This window comes from Babylonia areolata, chromosome 29, assembly GCF_041734735.1.
Source record: "Babylonia areolata isolate BAREFJ2019XMU chromosome 29, ASM4173473v1, whole genome shotgun sequence".
In the NCBI taxonomy this organism is placed as follows: domain Eukaryota; kingdom Metazoa; phylum Mollusca; class Gastropoda; order Neogastropoda; family Buccinidae; genus Babylonia; species Babylonia areolata.
This window is the reverse complement of record NC_134904.1, coordinates 33,547,512-33,563,522: the sequence shown is the minus strand read 5'-3', so window position 1 is coordinate 33,563,522 and position 16,011 is coordinate 33,547,512. Positions and strand designations below refer to the sequence as shown.

The 16,011-nt window shown below is 42.7% G+C and overlaps 1 protein-coding gene across 6 annotated transcripts in view; it reads right to left on the bottom strand.

Moving 5' to 3' along the window:
* Window positions 1-16,011, bottom strand: part of LOC143274577 (small G protein signaling modulator 1-like) — a 95,691-nt gene that overhangs the window by 56,973 nt on the left and 22,707 nt on the right. For 5 of the 6 annotated variants that reach the window (XM_076578423.1, XM_076578427.1, XM_076578424.1 and 2 more), the window contains exons 5-7: window positions 15,243-15,310; window positions 13,629-13,783; window positions 12,279-12,422 (exon numbers count right to left, since the gene is read on the bottom strand). In XM_076578423.1, the coding sequence (XP_076434538.1) occupies window positions 12,279-12,422; window positions 13,629-13,783; window positions 15,243-15,310 (367 nt within the window). Of the gene's footprint in view, window positions 1-7,379; window positions 7,434-12,278; window positions 12,423-13,628; window positions 13,784-15,242; window positions 15,311-16,011 lie in introns of all 6 variants that reach the window. The other variant, XM_076578422.1, reaches the window with a different exon arrangement.

Genomic DNA, 16,011 nt, shown 5'->3' with positions numbered 1-16,011 from the left:
GTGGAGCATGGAGGGGGATGGTTTGGGAGGGGATACAAAGAGAGAGAGACACATACAAACACAGAGCCAGAATAACGACTCTCTCTATCTCTCTCCCTCCCCCCCCCCCAGACCCCCCCCCACACACACACATTCACAACCTACTTTATTTTTCCCTCTGTATTTTTTTTTTTTTTTTTTGAGGTTGTCAGCAGAAATCTCACATGATGATTTACAAATGACACAGAAACTAAAAATAACAAAAACAACAAAAAGCAGGTCACCAGGTGGATTTGACGGGATTCCCAAAGGATGAAGCTTTATGCTTACAGGTCAACTACTAGCAGTCAGAAAAGAAAAACAAAACAAAACAAAACAACAACTACCTTTACTGTCCTAAATACTGCAAAGATCCAACTCCCCCACAACCACTCCAACCTTCCCTGTCCTACCTATTTGTCATCCACTCATACTAACAGTTTACAAATCTGCCCATTTCTATCGAGTCATGATCAGCATTGGAGGAGGAGGAGGAGGAGGAGGAGGAAAAGAAGGAAGGAGGAGGAGGAGGAGGAAAAGAAGGAAGCAGGAGGAGGAGGAGGAGGAAAAGAAGGAAGGACGAGGAGGAGGAAAAGAAGGAGGAAAAGAAGGAAGGAAGGAGGAGGAGGAGGAGGAGGAGGAGGAAAAGAAGGAAGCAGGAGGAGGAGGAAAAGAAGGAAGGAGGAGGAGGAGGAGGAAAAGAAGGAAGGAGGAGGAGGAGGAGGAGGAAAAGAAGAAAGCAGGAGGAGGAGGAAAAGAAGGAAGGAGGAGGAGGAGGAGGAAAAGAAGGAAGGAGGAGGAGGAGGGAGGAGGAGGAGGAGGAAAAGAAGGAAGCAGGAGGAGGAGGAGGAAAAGAAGGAAGGAGGAGGAGGAGGAGGAAAAGAAGGAAGGAGGAGGAGGAGGAAAAGAAGAAAGGAGGAGGATGAGGAGGAAAAGAAGAAAGGAGGAGGAGGAGGAAAAGAAGGGAGGAGGAGGAGGAGGAGGAAAAGAAGGAAGGAGGAGGAGGAGGAGGAAAAGAAGGGAGGAGGAGGAGGAGGAAAAGAAGGGAGGAGGAGGAGGAGGAAAAGAAGGGAGGAGGAGGAGGAGGAGGAAAAGAAGGAAAGAGGAGGAGGAGGAGGAAAAGAAGGAAGGAGGAGGAGGAGGGAGGAGGAGGAGGAGGAAAAGAAGGAAGGAGGAGGAGGAGGAAAAGAAGAAAGGAGGAGGAGGAGGAGGAGGAAAAGAAGAAAGAAGGAGGAGGAGGAAAAGAAGGGAGGAGGAGGAGGAGGAGGAAAAGAAGGAAAGAGGAGGAGGAGGAGGAAAAGAAGGAAGGAGGAGGAGGAGGAAAAGAAGGGAGGAGGAGGAAAAGAAGGAAGGAGGAGGAGGAAAAGAAGGGAGGAGGAGGAGGAGGAAAAGAAGAAAGGAGGAGGGGGAAAAGAAGGGAGGAGGAGGAAAAGAAGGAAGGAGGAGGAGGAGGAAAAGAAGGAAAGAGGAGGAGGAGGAGGAAAAGAAGGAAGGAGGAGGAGGAGGAGGAAAAGAAAGGAGGAGGAGGAAAAGAAGGAAGGAGGAGGAGGAGGAAAAGAAGGAAGGAGGAGGAGGAGGAAAAGAAGGGAGGAGGAGGAGGAGTAGGAGGAGGAAAAGAAGAAAGCATGAGGAGGAGGAGGAAAAGAAGGAAGGAGGAGGAGGAGGAAAAGAAGGAAAGAGGAGGAGGAGGAAAAGAAGGAAGGAGGAGGAGGAGGAGGAGGAGGAAAAGAAGGAAGTTGGAGGAGGAAAAGAAAAAGAATAGAGGGTGGAGGAAGGAAGAGAAGAAAAGGATGCAGAAGAGGAAGAGGAAGAAGAAGAGGAAGAAGAATGGTATAATGCCCTATACCCACCTTGTCAATGGCAAAGCGTGCGCGCGCACACACACACACACACACACACACACACACACAGACACACACACACAATATCTTAACAACCATGAAAGAAATTTTGCACAGTTTGTGTTTCGAGGCCCGATTTGAAGTGAGGTTTTGTTCCAGCGTGACATATTTGGTATTGTCAATATATCACCCCACTCTGTACTTTGCATATACTATCAAGAATATACATGTGGAAGCCAGGTCAGTGTGTACCTGTACCAGCAAAGAAACATGTTCAAGTCAGGAGCTGGCCAGTGCAAAGTTCTGTATTTGATTTCTGAATGATACTTGTATTTGTATTTCATTTTTATCACAACAGATTTCTCTGTGTGAAATTCGGGTTGCTCTCCCCAGGGAGAGTGTGTCGCTACACTATAGCGCCACCCATTTTTGACTCACTTGTGTAAACAAAGTGAGTCTATGTTTTAACCCGGTGTTCAGTTGTGTGTGTGTGTGTCTCTGTGTGTGTGTGGTAAACTTTAACATTGCCATTTTCTCTGCAAATACTTTGTCAGTTGACACCAAATTAGGCATAAAAATAGGAAAAAATCAGTTCTTTCCAGTCATCTTGTTTAAAACAATATTGCACCTCTGGGATTGGCACAAAAAAATAAAAAAAGAGAAGCCAAATTATATGCAAATTGAATTTACTGTTACATTTATATTTTTTTTATTCTCTAAACTTAGCACTTTGATCTGATGTTCTGACACAACAACAAGAGCAGTCATTTTTATCATTTTTTGTTCAAACAGGAACTTCTTTTGCTAAGCATGGAAGTAATATTTATTTTGCATGTCTTTGGTACAGATAGTAAAAAAGGGAAATTAATCTGTAATTAATGCTAGGGGGGTTAATTTGCTTTAAACTGATCTTTCTCATCTACATTACATTTTGAAATTATACTCAATACATAAAAAGCTTGTGTGTTTTACTCTCAGTGTACAGGGCTTTCACTATGTTCATTCGCCCAAGTGGTCTTTTTTGGAAAATACTAAAATCAATACTACGAGTGGACTTTATAGATCTACTGGCTGAGCCCTGAAGGTCATGGGCAAAAATCAATTGCGTACACATATTTATACATATTCAAAGCGCGTGCTCATATTCCTCACGAACGAAGGACGCCATTTTGTTCAAGTTGTTGACCTGCCCGTTCAATCCTATATTCAATCAACAATACACGATAACATGTGATGGAAAGTTGGAGAAGGAGACTGTTAAATATTTATTTTGAGAAAGATTTGTAAACGCCTCATCACTTACTGGTTTATTCCCCAAACTGCTATAAAAATATCAACAAAATCAGTCGGAATTCACTGTTAAAAATAATAAACCATGAGAGTTAATACCCTTGATGAAACATAAAAATTTCCAGTCTTGACTTTTCTCAAAATGAAGTCCTTTTCACTTCATCTGACGTTCAGGAAGTACTTGTACTTGGCTCTATGTGTTATTAGTTTAACAAAATACTCAATTTTCATATCAACTTTAAAACTATAAAAATAGAATGAATACAAAAGAGAAATTGAATCGACCGTGTCGTACTACATTCCTGGCAGGTGTAACTAAACTTGCACATCTATCTAGATCCAGAGAAAACGGCTAAATGTTGCAGTGTGACTGCGGCGATAGCCACGTCTCCTTTACTGCAGACTTAAAAAGAATTTTTAATTGCCCTTAAAGATTTCTGAATGCCCAAGATACACCAGAATAATATGATTTAAACAGCGTTCTCACGGCGAATACCACAATCGATTTATCGCCCTTAAATATTAAATTTTAGGATGTCAACTAAGGAGCCATGATAGTGTAATGGGTAAGACAGTTTATTCTCACCCGAAAACGCAGGGTTCGAATCTGCCATAAGGCCTTTTTTTTTTTTTTAACCCGAAGCTTTATAATAAAAAATACAGAACACATTTTAACGATTAGATCTTTTTAAAAACTGTATTACAAGTGAGTCTTGAAGGCATTGGCTCTCTTGTTTTGTATTTTTTTCCTGCGTGCAGTTTTATTTGTTTTTCCAATCGAAGTGGATTTTTCTACAAAATTTTGCCAGGAAGAACCCTTTTGTTGCCGTGGGTTCTTTTACGTGCGCTACGTGCATGCTGACTGAGATGGGAAATATGGCGCTTTATCATTTCTTTGCTTGTAACAGCTTTGTTTAAGTAGATGCTCTTCACCTTGAAATAGGCGCTGGGAAATTGAAACGATCCTTATGGCGGGGTAAAAACGGTCATACACGTAAAAGCCCACTCGTGTGCATACGAGTGAACGTGGAGTTGCAGCCCACAAATGCAGAAGAAGAAGAAGAAGAAGAAGAAGAAACGATCCCTCTGTGTGATCAACCCATGATCAGTGAAAGCTACTTTCACTTCACAATTCCAAGAATTCACTGCAGAAGTGATACAAATGTATGCCCATCCTTAAATTTTCTGATTACTTCAGTTTCAGTTTCAGTAGCTCAAGGAGGCGTCACTGCGTTCGGACAAATCCATATACGCTACACCACATCTGCCAAGCAGATGCCTGACCAGCAGCGTAACCCAACGCACTTAGTCAGGCCTTGAGAAAAAAAAGAAAAAAAAAGTTAATAAATAATAGATAAGCTTACATAAATAAATAAATAAATAATAATTATGATATATATATATATATAAAAGGGTAGTAGTAATGATAATAATAATAAGTAGAAGTCATATAAACTGACAAATATCCTAAAGTTTCAACACTACTTCTTCAGTAAAGCTGAGGTCATACAAAAGCATCTCTGTCCTCAACTTCTTCAGATTGTTTCTGGAGTTAACTGTGGCCCAACACTCGGCTTATATCACAGATTGACATCAGTTTAAATTTGGGTCAACAGCAAAGTGAGAGCTGTATTATCAATGGTTTCTCCAGTCAATGGGAAACCATTTACAGCTTAGTCTTTTGTGAAGGACTATAACTCTCAAACTAGGAGGCAAAATTGCACTAGCTCTTAGTGCTGCAGCCTCGTGGGCTAGTTGGCCTTTGGGAACCATCCCAACGCCGACTGTCCTAAAACCCTCTTGGCCGAGAGAGTGGGGATGTAACTTGGGCAAGACACTCTCCACTATAATAAAATTCTAGCCCAGATAGTCGGAACAACAGTTGCTCCTCAGCTGTTCTGATGGTCATAGTCGGACACGACTGACTGTCATCAGACCCTCAATCTATCCTGTCCTCTTCTATTCTAGCTGTTCTCCTAGTTTGAGAGTCATAGTCCTTCACAAAAGACTAAGCTGTAAATGGTTTCCCATTGACTGGAGAAACCATTGATAATACAGCTCTCACTTTGCTGTTGACCCAAATGTAAACTTATGTCAATCTGTGATATAAGCCGAGTGTTGGGCCACAGTTATTATTTATTCCCCCGTTTTTTGTTGTTTTTTGTGTGTGTTTTTTTCAAGGCCTGACTAAGCGCGTTGGGTTACGCTGCTGGTCAGGCATCTGCTTGGCTTGGCAGATGTGGTGTAGCGTATATGGTTTTGTCCGAACGCAGTGACGCCTCCTTGAGCTACTGAAACTGAAACTGAAACTGTGAGCTGTTTCAAGTTTAAAGTTTCATTTCACTATGTAGTCTTTAAAAAACAACAACAAAAAACAAAAAAAACAACAAAAACAAACAATGGCAAGCTTGAAGATTACCCACTGGACACTGAAAACATGTCCACAGTAGTCTAAGAATTCTCTACTGTGAGATGTGACACTCTAAGAACATGTGCCTTTCTACCAATGCTCAATCATAAAGGCAACCAGGACACACAAGACTGGCATGTGAGCGAGCACATTCACACAAGCACATGCACGCACAAAGCCAAAAACACTGACATACCACGTACGCAGCTGCATAAGCTTACACATACGCATGCAAAATCACTCACAAATCAGCATGTGCATGCACACACACACACACACACACAGAGTTGATCTGAATCTCTATTTCCCCATTCAGAAACAAACAAAACTGGAAAAAGAGAAGGAGTTCCCCCAACAACCCCCCCCCCCCCCCCCCCCCCCACCACCACCACCACCACACACACCTGTCCTGTGCCCTCCAACGAAAACAAGACAGGTTTCAACCAAAGAAACACAAAGAAGAGATCTTTCAAAGCACTGGAAGTGAAGCTGTGAACGGTCAGTGAATAATGCACATCTTTACACTGTCATTCAACAAAACACGTTTTCTCTTCCTGTTCAATGCGATTACAGACCTCCTGAAAATGTCATGCTACATTACATTATACTGCATTAAATTACATTACACTGTACTGTATCATGTCATATGGTACTGTATCATATCAAACTACATCAGTTTCGGTATCAGTAGCTCAAGGAGGATTCACTGCGTTCGGACAAATCCATATGCACTACACATCTGCCAAGCAGATCCCTGATCAGCAGCGTAACCCAACGCGCTTAGTCAGGCCTTGAGAAAGTAATTTTTAAAAAAAAGAGGAAAAAAACCCCAATGTAAATCAATATATTCAAATATGTAAATGAAAAAAAAAAAAAAGAATAAAAACTACATCACATATTATATTAGCATGGAGAGGAGGACCAGAAAAAGGGATATGGTTCTGGGTGAGGGATGGTCAGCTAATTAAGTTCTGTTTGAAAATATCATCTTGATCCAGATGTTTCTCTGGTAATCCTAATTTCTATGCTTTGTTGCTTATGTACACTCCTTTGCCTAATTTCATTTGTATGCGTTATTGTTGATTTGCACTCCTCTGGTTATAAACTAATTAAGGCAACCAGGACACTGGGACTAGCAAGGGAGCGAGCACACGATCCACACAAGCACGCACAAAAACAAAAGTCCTCATTTCCATGTTTTGTTGCTTACATGCCTTTGCTGATCCTTATTTGTGTGCTTAAAGTGTTGATTTGCACTCCTCTGGTTATCCTTATTTCTATACATATCACACACACACACACACATACTCACAGACACCTATGCACACACATAAATGTGAAAACACACACACACACAAACATACACACACAATCATATACTCACAGACACCTACACACATACACACACACACACAGAGCACAGCCAGCACAGTCCACATGAAGTGCCACACCACACACACACACACACAGAGCACACAGCACAGCCAGCACTGTCCACATGAAGTGCCACACCACACCACACCACACCACACCACACACACTGCTTGAAGGAGAGGAGAGGGGGGGGGGGAATCAAACAAAAAGCCCAACAAAGAAAAATAAACAAACCGAAAACAGAAAGCCAGAAGAAGGAGGGTGGAGGAGGGACTGAGAAACTACAGGCAGGAAGGGGGAGAGGAAGAGAGGTGGGGGGTGGGGGTGGGGGTGGGCAGTCCACACACACACACACACACACTAAGCAGCAGCACGCTCTAACAAAGAACACTCCATGCCTACTGGCAGACCGCCTGTGCCCACAAGAGTTTTTAAGGGGTACGTACTCCCTGGTGAACACTCTTCCTGCGACCCAGGGCCGACAGACTGCAGGTCTGATGCTTTTCCAAAGAACAGACAGAAACAACGACACGGTTACGCAATCCTCGGGCAAGCGACACGCTGCAAACTACACACAACACGAACATGTCAACACAGAACGTCCATCAACTTAGAAAAAAAAAAAAAAAAAAAAAACCCAATGCAAAAAGGAATTTCAAAAGTTAACGTAATTGTTTAAACTCAAGGAGCAATGGGACTGACACTGGCAAGCAGGCGGTAATGCAGTACATCTGTACAAACATGTATGATGGAACACATTATGAACTGAAATGGTAAAGAAATCATCACACAAATCATCTATCTTATTTCTAGTTCTTTATTCACATTTGAAATTATAGATCTACAAGTTTAAAAAAAAACCCACACATGAACACCAAAAAAAAAACCCCAAACCCCCCCCCCCAAAATCAACACACAAAAACGTAAATGGACAAATCTCTGCACATATACATGACTGAATGCCGCAAATTGTGTTTGGGGAATTCTCAAACCAAAGGCACTATATAACAAATTTTGAAAAATATACCATTTTTTGTAAAAATCTAAAATGGCAGCATCTGCTATTTTGAAGACTGAAATTCCAAAGAAAATCTCGTCCACACATTCACAAATTCACAAAAACCTGGTTCTCATGGTTTCTATGCAGTCTGATAACTAGTTTTCCCATTTAGCAGACATACCTGAAACATTATATCAAGAATAATCCTTATTGCCACACTGAAACTTAGTGCATGCAATCACCCACTTACTTTCAAACTTGCACACACACACACACACACACACACACACACACACACTGCTTGTCCTTTCCACAATCATATAACATTGTAAAACTGAAAGTTGAGCCACGTTGTTGCCAGAGGTCATCTTGTAAAATCACACAAGCACCAGCAGGACTACATGTTCCAAACAACATCACTGAAGACGACTTGCTCCACACCTGTTGCCTGTCTGTTACATTTGTGCAGCTTCCATTCATTCCACGCCAGGCGTACCAACTGACACAACATCCGCAGTTGTTGTTGCTATTGTGGTGTTGTTGTTTTTCTTTCGTGCTTATTTTCCAAGATACCTGAAAGTGTCATAACTTTCTCCCATTTCCCTCCTAAATACAGAATTGTTGAGAGGAGGAGGAATTTTTTGTTTAATGTCCCGTCACACATATCGGTGATTGAAGACATTTTGTTAAAGTATTTATGAATACATCTGAGTATTATCAGTTAGAAGGGGTGGGAGATGTGGATGAATGGAGGGTTGGGGGAAACTGGGCAAATGAGGGTAAAAATGTGGGTGAAATTTGGAAGAAAAACAAAACAAACAAAAAACCCCTCTAAATACAGTTACAGGAAAAGGAATTGTTGAGAATAAAAATATACAACTTAAGACATCAAAGCTCTACAAGTGACATGACACGCATGTGAGACATATCAATTTCTTACAGAGTACAACAAAACAGTTTCTTGCTCCTAACTGATTCAGAGTTTCTGCTGCATGAAATCCCAGTCCTCACAATCATTTGGGATGTATGCACCACATCAAAATTCACAGTGATTGATAATTTGAATACAGCGACTCGTAAACTGTTATAGTTCAGGATATAAACTGAATCATAGTTAAGAATGACATTTACTTGTGTATATCAGGTTCTGTTTCACAATCATTTTGGATATATATATGTATATACACCTAATTCTGTTTCTTCCTAAGGAGGAAGGTGGCAGAATGGTTAAGACGCTCAGCTGCCAATACAGAGAGTCCGTGAGGGTGTGGGTTCGAATCCCGCTCTCGCCCTTTCTCCTAAGTTTGACTGGAAAATCAAACTGAGCGTCTAGTCTTTCGGATGAGACGATAAACCGAGGTCCCGTGTGCAGCACGCACTTGGCGCACTGAAAAAGAACCCATGGCAACGAGAGTGTTGTCCTCTGGCGAAATTACGTAAAATGAAATCCACTTTCATAGGTACACAAATATGTAAGCATGCACTCAAGGCCTGACTAAGCGCATCTGCTCAACAGATGTGGTGTAGCGTGTATGGATTTGTCCGAACGCAGTGACGCCTCCTTGAGAAAGTGAAACTGAAACGGAAACTTCAATATAATACAGACCACCAAAGTACTATGGCTATCATTACAACATTGTGGATAGGTCACCTTAGCCCCTAGAATGACACTGTCAGTGGTGTTCAAGTACTGATCTGGCAAAGTATGGAATGAATGAGCCACACACCACTATGAACACATGACATACCCCCCACCACAGCACAGCAGTGTTAACAATGTGCAGAAGCAACCCAACAATATAGCAACTGCAGCTGATGCGGAAACATGGGCAGTCAAACTGACACCAGTCCAGAAACATTTGGAAGAAGATGGGTCTGTCAGCACATACGCACACACACATACACACACACACACACACACTCGCTCCCACTAATGATATATGCTATGGCGATTAAAGTAACGATCAAACGAGAAAAAAAAAAGAAAAGCAAAAAAAAAAAGGATCTATTCTTTCTTTCCCTCTTTTTTTGATCCTCATAGTTATAAACAAACAGTTACACAAGTGAGTTGTGGATAATATCAGAAACATTCATACTGCTTTTGCATCCACATGAATTTGTTTGAACCACATGAATTTCTTTCAGAGCGTTACAAGTGTAGAATACCAGATTAGGTGGTACTATCACACTATCAAAGCCATGATAACTCTGGACAGACAAAACATGCAGTCTGAAAACCGCAGTGAGAGACGCACGTTTTCAAGTCACAGAATCAGAAGGCAATGCTGACGGGTGCAATAGCCGAGTGGTTAAAGCGTTGGACTGTCAATCTGAGGGTCCCGGGTTCGAATCACGGTGACGGCGCCTGGTGGGTAAAGGGTGGAGATTTTTACGATCTCCCAGGTCAACATATGTGCAGACCTGCTAGTGCCTGAACCCCCTTCGTGTGTATATGCAAGCAGAAGATCAAATACGCACGTTAAAGATCCTGTAATCCATGTCAGCGTTCGGTGGGTTATGGAAACAAGAACATACCCAGCATGCACACCCCCGAAAACGGAGTATGGCTGCCTACATGGCGGGGTAAAAACAGTCATACACGTAAAAGCCCACTCGTGTGCATACGAGTGAACGCAGAAGAAGAAGAAGAAGGCAATGCTGAGAAAGCCTGCGGACACTGAACCACTTCACAAACTGCTGAAAGCCCTGAACAGGATCCTGCAGACACTGAACCACTTCACAAACTGCTGAAAGCCTTGAACAGGATCCTGCAGACACTGAACCACTTCACAAACTGCTGAAAGCCTTGAACAGGATCCTGCGGACACTGAACCCCTTCACAAACTGCTGAAAGCCTTGAACAGGATCCTGCAGACACTGAACCACTTCACAAACTGCTGAAAGCCCTGAACAGGATCCTGCAGACACTGAACCCCTTCACAAACTGCTGAAAGCCTTGAACAGGATCCTGCAGACACTGAACCACTTCACAAACTGCTGAAACCCTTGAACAGGATCCTGCGGACACTGAACCACTTCACAAACTGCTGAAAGCCCTGAACAGGATCCTGCGGACACTGAACCACTTCAGAAACTGCTGAAAGCCCTGAACAGGATCCTGCGGACACTGAACCACTTCACAAACTGCTGAAAGCCCTGAACAGGATCCTGCGGACACTGAACCACTTCACAAACTGCTGAAAGCCCTGAACAGGATCCTGCGGACACTGAACCACTTCACAAACTGCTGAAAGCCTTGAACAGGATCCTGCGGACACTGAACCACTTCACAAACTGCTGAAAGCCCTGAACAGGATCCTGCGGACACTGAACCACTTCACAAACTGCTGAAAGCCTTGAACAGGATCCTGCGGACACTGAACCACTTCACAAACTGCTGAAAGCCTTGAACAGGATCCAACAAAAAATGAATCAACAAAATAACCTTAAGATGGAGTTGCATTAAAACTTCTGTCAGCGTTTGCTTCACAATAAAACAGTGGCTTTTTCCATCACTTGTTTGGAGACGATCCAGGTCAGGTACCGGAATTTACAGTTCATGTTTTAAGCACAGAATTAAAAAAAAAAGAAGAAAAAAAAAGAAGTATATATATAAAAGAAGGAAAATAAATTAATGGCTGGTAAAAAGCGTTACACAGTGCGCTGAACCCGTTACAGCAAATCAAAGCAGAACATCAAATAAGAGTGCACGAACTCCTCGTCAAAAATCACTCTACACAAGTGATGTACGTGCAGATACTGCCAAACGGTTAGATAGCAGAACAGGAAAGAAAAACCAGCTGCTGAGTTGAAACACTCCAGCCGATGTTTTCAATAGTGTGCCCACACCGTTAGGTTTGTGTTTTACTCTGAGTGTCCACTGGACAGAGGAGAAAGAAAAAATAAACAACAACAAAACCCGACAATATCACTGCAATTAACAACAAAACAATCCCCGATACCATGACTGTAATACTGTAATATCAGCCACGAAATACACTTGAATGCACACACACACACACACACATGCACGAACAAACATTCTTCCTCCCACTCTCTCTCCCTGTCTCTCTCTCTCCCTATTCCCCTCTCTTTCATGCAAAGAGTACGTCACTCCAGTCCTCAAAATACTAAACCCTGACAATAAAAAAAACCCCAAAAAACCTTTGAAATAAATAACACACAAAAGCAAATAACATATGAAGCAACAAACATACATACACATACACACACAAAAACAGCATGCATGCAGACAGTCAAGATGAACACAAGGAAGCAAGCGACAGCAACACACACACACACACACAACACTACTACTGTCTCCATGCCAGGGGACTCCACTCACCGGCTGTACCAGCACGTTGTTCTTGCCGTACAGCAGCGTCAGCTTGGAGTTCTGGTGCAGGGACTCCACGTACTCCCGGGCAGACATGTGGAACGACTTCGGGCTGGTCTCCTCCGTACCCGCAGAACTCGTATCCCGTCGGACCTGGGATTATGAAGTTAAGTTGTATTTGTATTTGTATTTCTTTTTATCCCAACAGATTTTCTCTGTGTGAAATTCGGGCTGCTCTCCCCGGAGAGAGTGCTTCGCTACACTACAGCGCCACCCATTTTTTTTTGTATTTTTTTTTACTGCGTGCAGTTTTATTTGTTTTTCCTATCGAAGTGGATTGCTCTACAGAATTTTGCCAGGAACAACCCTTTTGTTGCCGTGGGTTCTTTTACTGTGCGTTTCGTGCATGCTGCACATGGGACCTCGGGTTAGCGTCTCGTCCGAATGACTAGTGTCCAGACACCACTCAAAGGTCTAGTGGAGGGGGAGAAAATATCGGCGGCTGAGCCGCGATTCAAACCAGCGCGCTCAGATTCTCTCGCTTCCTAGGAGGACGCGTTACGTCTAGGCCATCACTCCACATGTGATGATATTTTATCTTTCTGGTCTCCTCAATGCTCATGGAACTTGTATATAAGTGGAGTGATGGTCTAGTGGAGGGGGAGAAAATTCTCACCCTGAATTTCACACAGAGAAAAACCTGCTGTGTGACGAAAAGTAACACAACACAACAACACAGTACAAACACCCAGTCAAGTTTCCTGCTACCCGTGAATGCCTAGCTACCCCTCCTCACCTAAGAAAAGATACAGTGCATTAGAAACACCCATTCTCACCCTGAATTTCACACAGAGAAACCGGCTGTGACGAAAAGTAACACAACACAACAACACAGTAAGATAAGATAAGATAAGATAAGATAAGAATAACTTTATTATCTCCAACTGGAGAAATTTGGTCAGGTGCATTATCACAACATAGACAAGTAAACAACATGGGGACCATAACTGTAAAAGCCAACAACAGCCCCTACAAATATTACGAAGATACAAATGTAAAAAATATCACATACATCGTTTCATACATAAATCCACACACTGCAGGTAATAACTAGTATTCTTAATGTAAAAACAGAAAGAATTAAGAAACATTATTTGAATAAATTATAAACATAGCCTACTATACTGCACATTAATTATAATAGACAGATAAGAATAAAGATGAATTGCGGAAAACCACAACCAGATAATCAGCACACACCCGCACCCCCCCCACCCCCCCACACACGTGGATAACTTGATTAAACAAACACCCAGTCAGTTTCCTGCTAGCCCTGAAAGCCTAGCCACCCCTCCTCACCTGTAGCCCTGGTCGTTTGGGTGAGCCGGGGTTGGCGAAGGCGTGCTTGCCACTGGAGTGAATGCGGTGTCTCTGGACCAGTTCATCCGCCGGAGGGTCCGTCCAGAAGTGGTCCGCTGTCTTCATCTTGGTGTAGTCCAGCGCACAGGGACCCACTGCAACAATCATTATCATACATAATCAATCATGATCACACATAATCAATCATAATCAATCATGATCACACATAATCAATCATGATCACACATAATCAATCATGATCACTCTTAGCCCGTGTAACAAAAAAAAAGAAAAAAAAGAAAAAAAAAAAAAAAAAAAGCAACATGAAAAGTTTTGTCCCTGGCAAAGTTCTGTAAGAAAAATCTCCTTTGATAGTAAAACAAATACACCTGCAAGCATTAAAAAAAAAAAAAAAAAGGTGGGACCACACTATAGTGAGGTGCTCTACCTGGGGAAAGTACCCCAAATTTCACACTGATAAATCCACTGCGACAAAGAGAAATACAATAATCATGATACAAAACAATCTATACTAAAGGTTAACAGGTAAAGGTGTCACAACCATTCACATCCATCAGGACAGTGTATTTCATATCAACTGTGTGTCAAGGGTCTTGGCATGGGAAGGCGGGGCCCTGCTTCTTCTTCTTCTTCTGCGTTCGTGGGCTGCAACTCCCACATTCACTCGTATACACGCGAGTGGGCTTTTACATGTATGACCGTTTTTAAACCTGTCATGTAGGCAGCCATTCTCCGTTTTCGGGGGTATATTCTTGTTTCCATAACCCACCAAACACTGACATGGATTACAGGATCTTTAATGTGCGTATTTGATCTTTTGTTTGCGTATACACACGAAGGGGGTTCAGGTACTAGCAGGTCTGTACATATGCTGACCTGGGAGATCAGAAAAATCTCCACCCTTTACCCACCAGGCACCGTCGCCGTGATTCGAACCCGGGACCCTCAGACTGAAAGTCCAACGCTTTAACCATTCGGCTACTGTGCCTGTCACGAAGGCGGGGCCCATCCTGTCTTCACCTCCCCCAACCGAAGTCCGGTACCCATCCCAACCTGCGTGGGGTGAGGAGGAAAATCAATGGGCCAGCAAAGCAGAAAATAAGAAAGAACCATACCCCACCAAAAAAAAACAAACCCAAACACCCCCCCACCCCCCAAAAAACAACAACAACAAAAACCAGAAAGGACAAAGGCAGGAACAAAGTGAGCAGTAGAAAAGAGGAAATTTCTGGCACAGAATTTTCAGAAGATGGGGGATGCTGTTTACAACTGAAAGAGAACCCACAACCCAGTGGGGATCTGCGTAGAGACGCCAAAAGGAGGAGTTTGTATTATACTCCATGTTTGGTGATACATATACTTACCATGTCAAACTGATGCAAACTAGGCCTATCGGTTTGCTCTGCTTGGCCAAATTTCGCTGCGGCTAACAGTGAAAAGACGAGCCGTCTTGCCCGGTCCGCTCTTAGCCAATCAAAACGCCTCTAAAAGCTATAAGCGCCGAATCATTCCAAACAAATAATTCACCAAAAACTCCAGTTTACTCTAAACTTTCTCAGTTGTGAATATTCCATCATATTGACCAGCACTCACCAAGCAGGGATGCGAAGATGGGGCCATCCACAGGATCTGCGATCAACGCCTCTGCTTCATAAAACTTGCTGCAACACGATAGGAAAAAAACAAATAAAACTGCATGCAGAAAAAAAAAGAAAAAAAAAAAAGGTGGCGCTGTAGTGTTGCGACATGCTCTCCCTGGGGGAGAGCAGCCTGAATTTCACACAGAGAAATCTGTTGTGATAAAACGAAACACAAATACAAAACACACACACACACACACACACACACAAACACACACATGCACACACGCACGCACACACACCACACACACAACTGTTTGAAGGGAAGAGAAAGAAGCAAACAAAACTGTGTTCATGATGACCAATGTGCACACAAACATTACATCGCACAAACACATACCCATGTGCCCATACATGTTCTTAAGTAAGCAAGCATGGTAGAGCACAATCACAAGCACACATTACTCATACAACTGGCACACACACACACACACACACACTCACATAAATGCATACACTCACTCACACTCACATTCATATAAACACACACAGAGGTACACTCACATAAGCATGCACTTGCATGCGCACACACACACACACATACAGCTGCACCTTTCCTACCCCCCTTTTCCTTTTTTGCTACCCAGTAGCCTCCACTGTTTCTTTTTTCATCTAACGTTATTTTAGAGTGAAAAGACAAAAATTAAATGCTACTGCTACTACACACACACACACATTACATTACATGCTAAAAGTGAATACTACTTCTCCTCGGAACACCA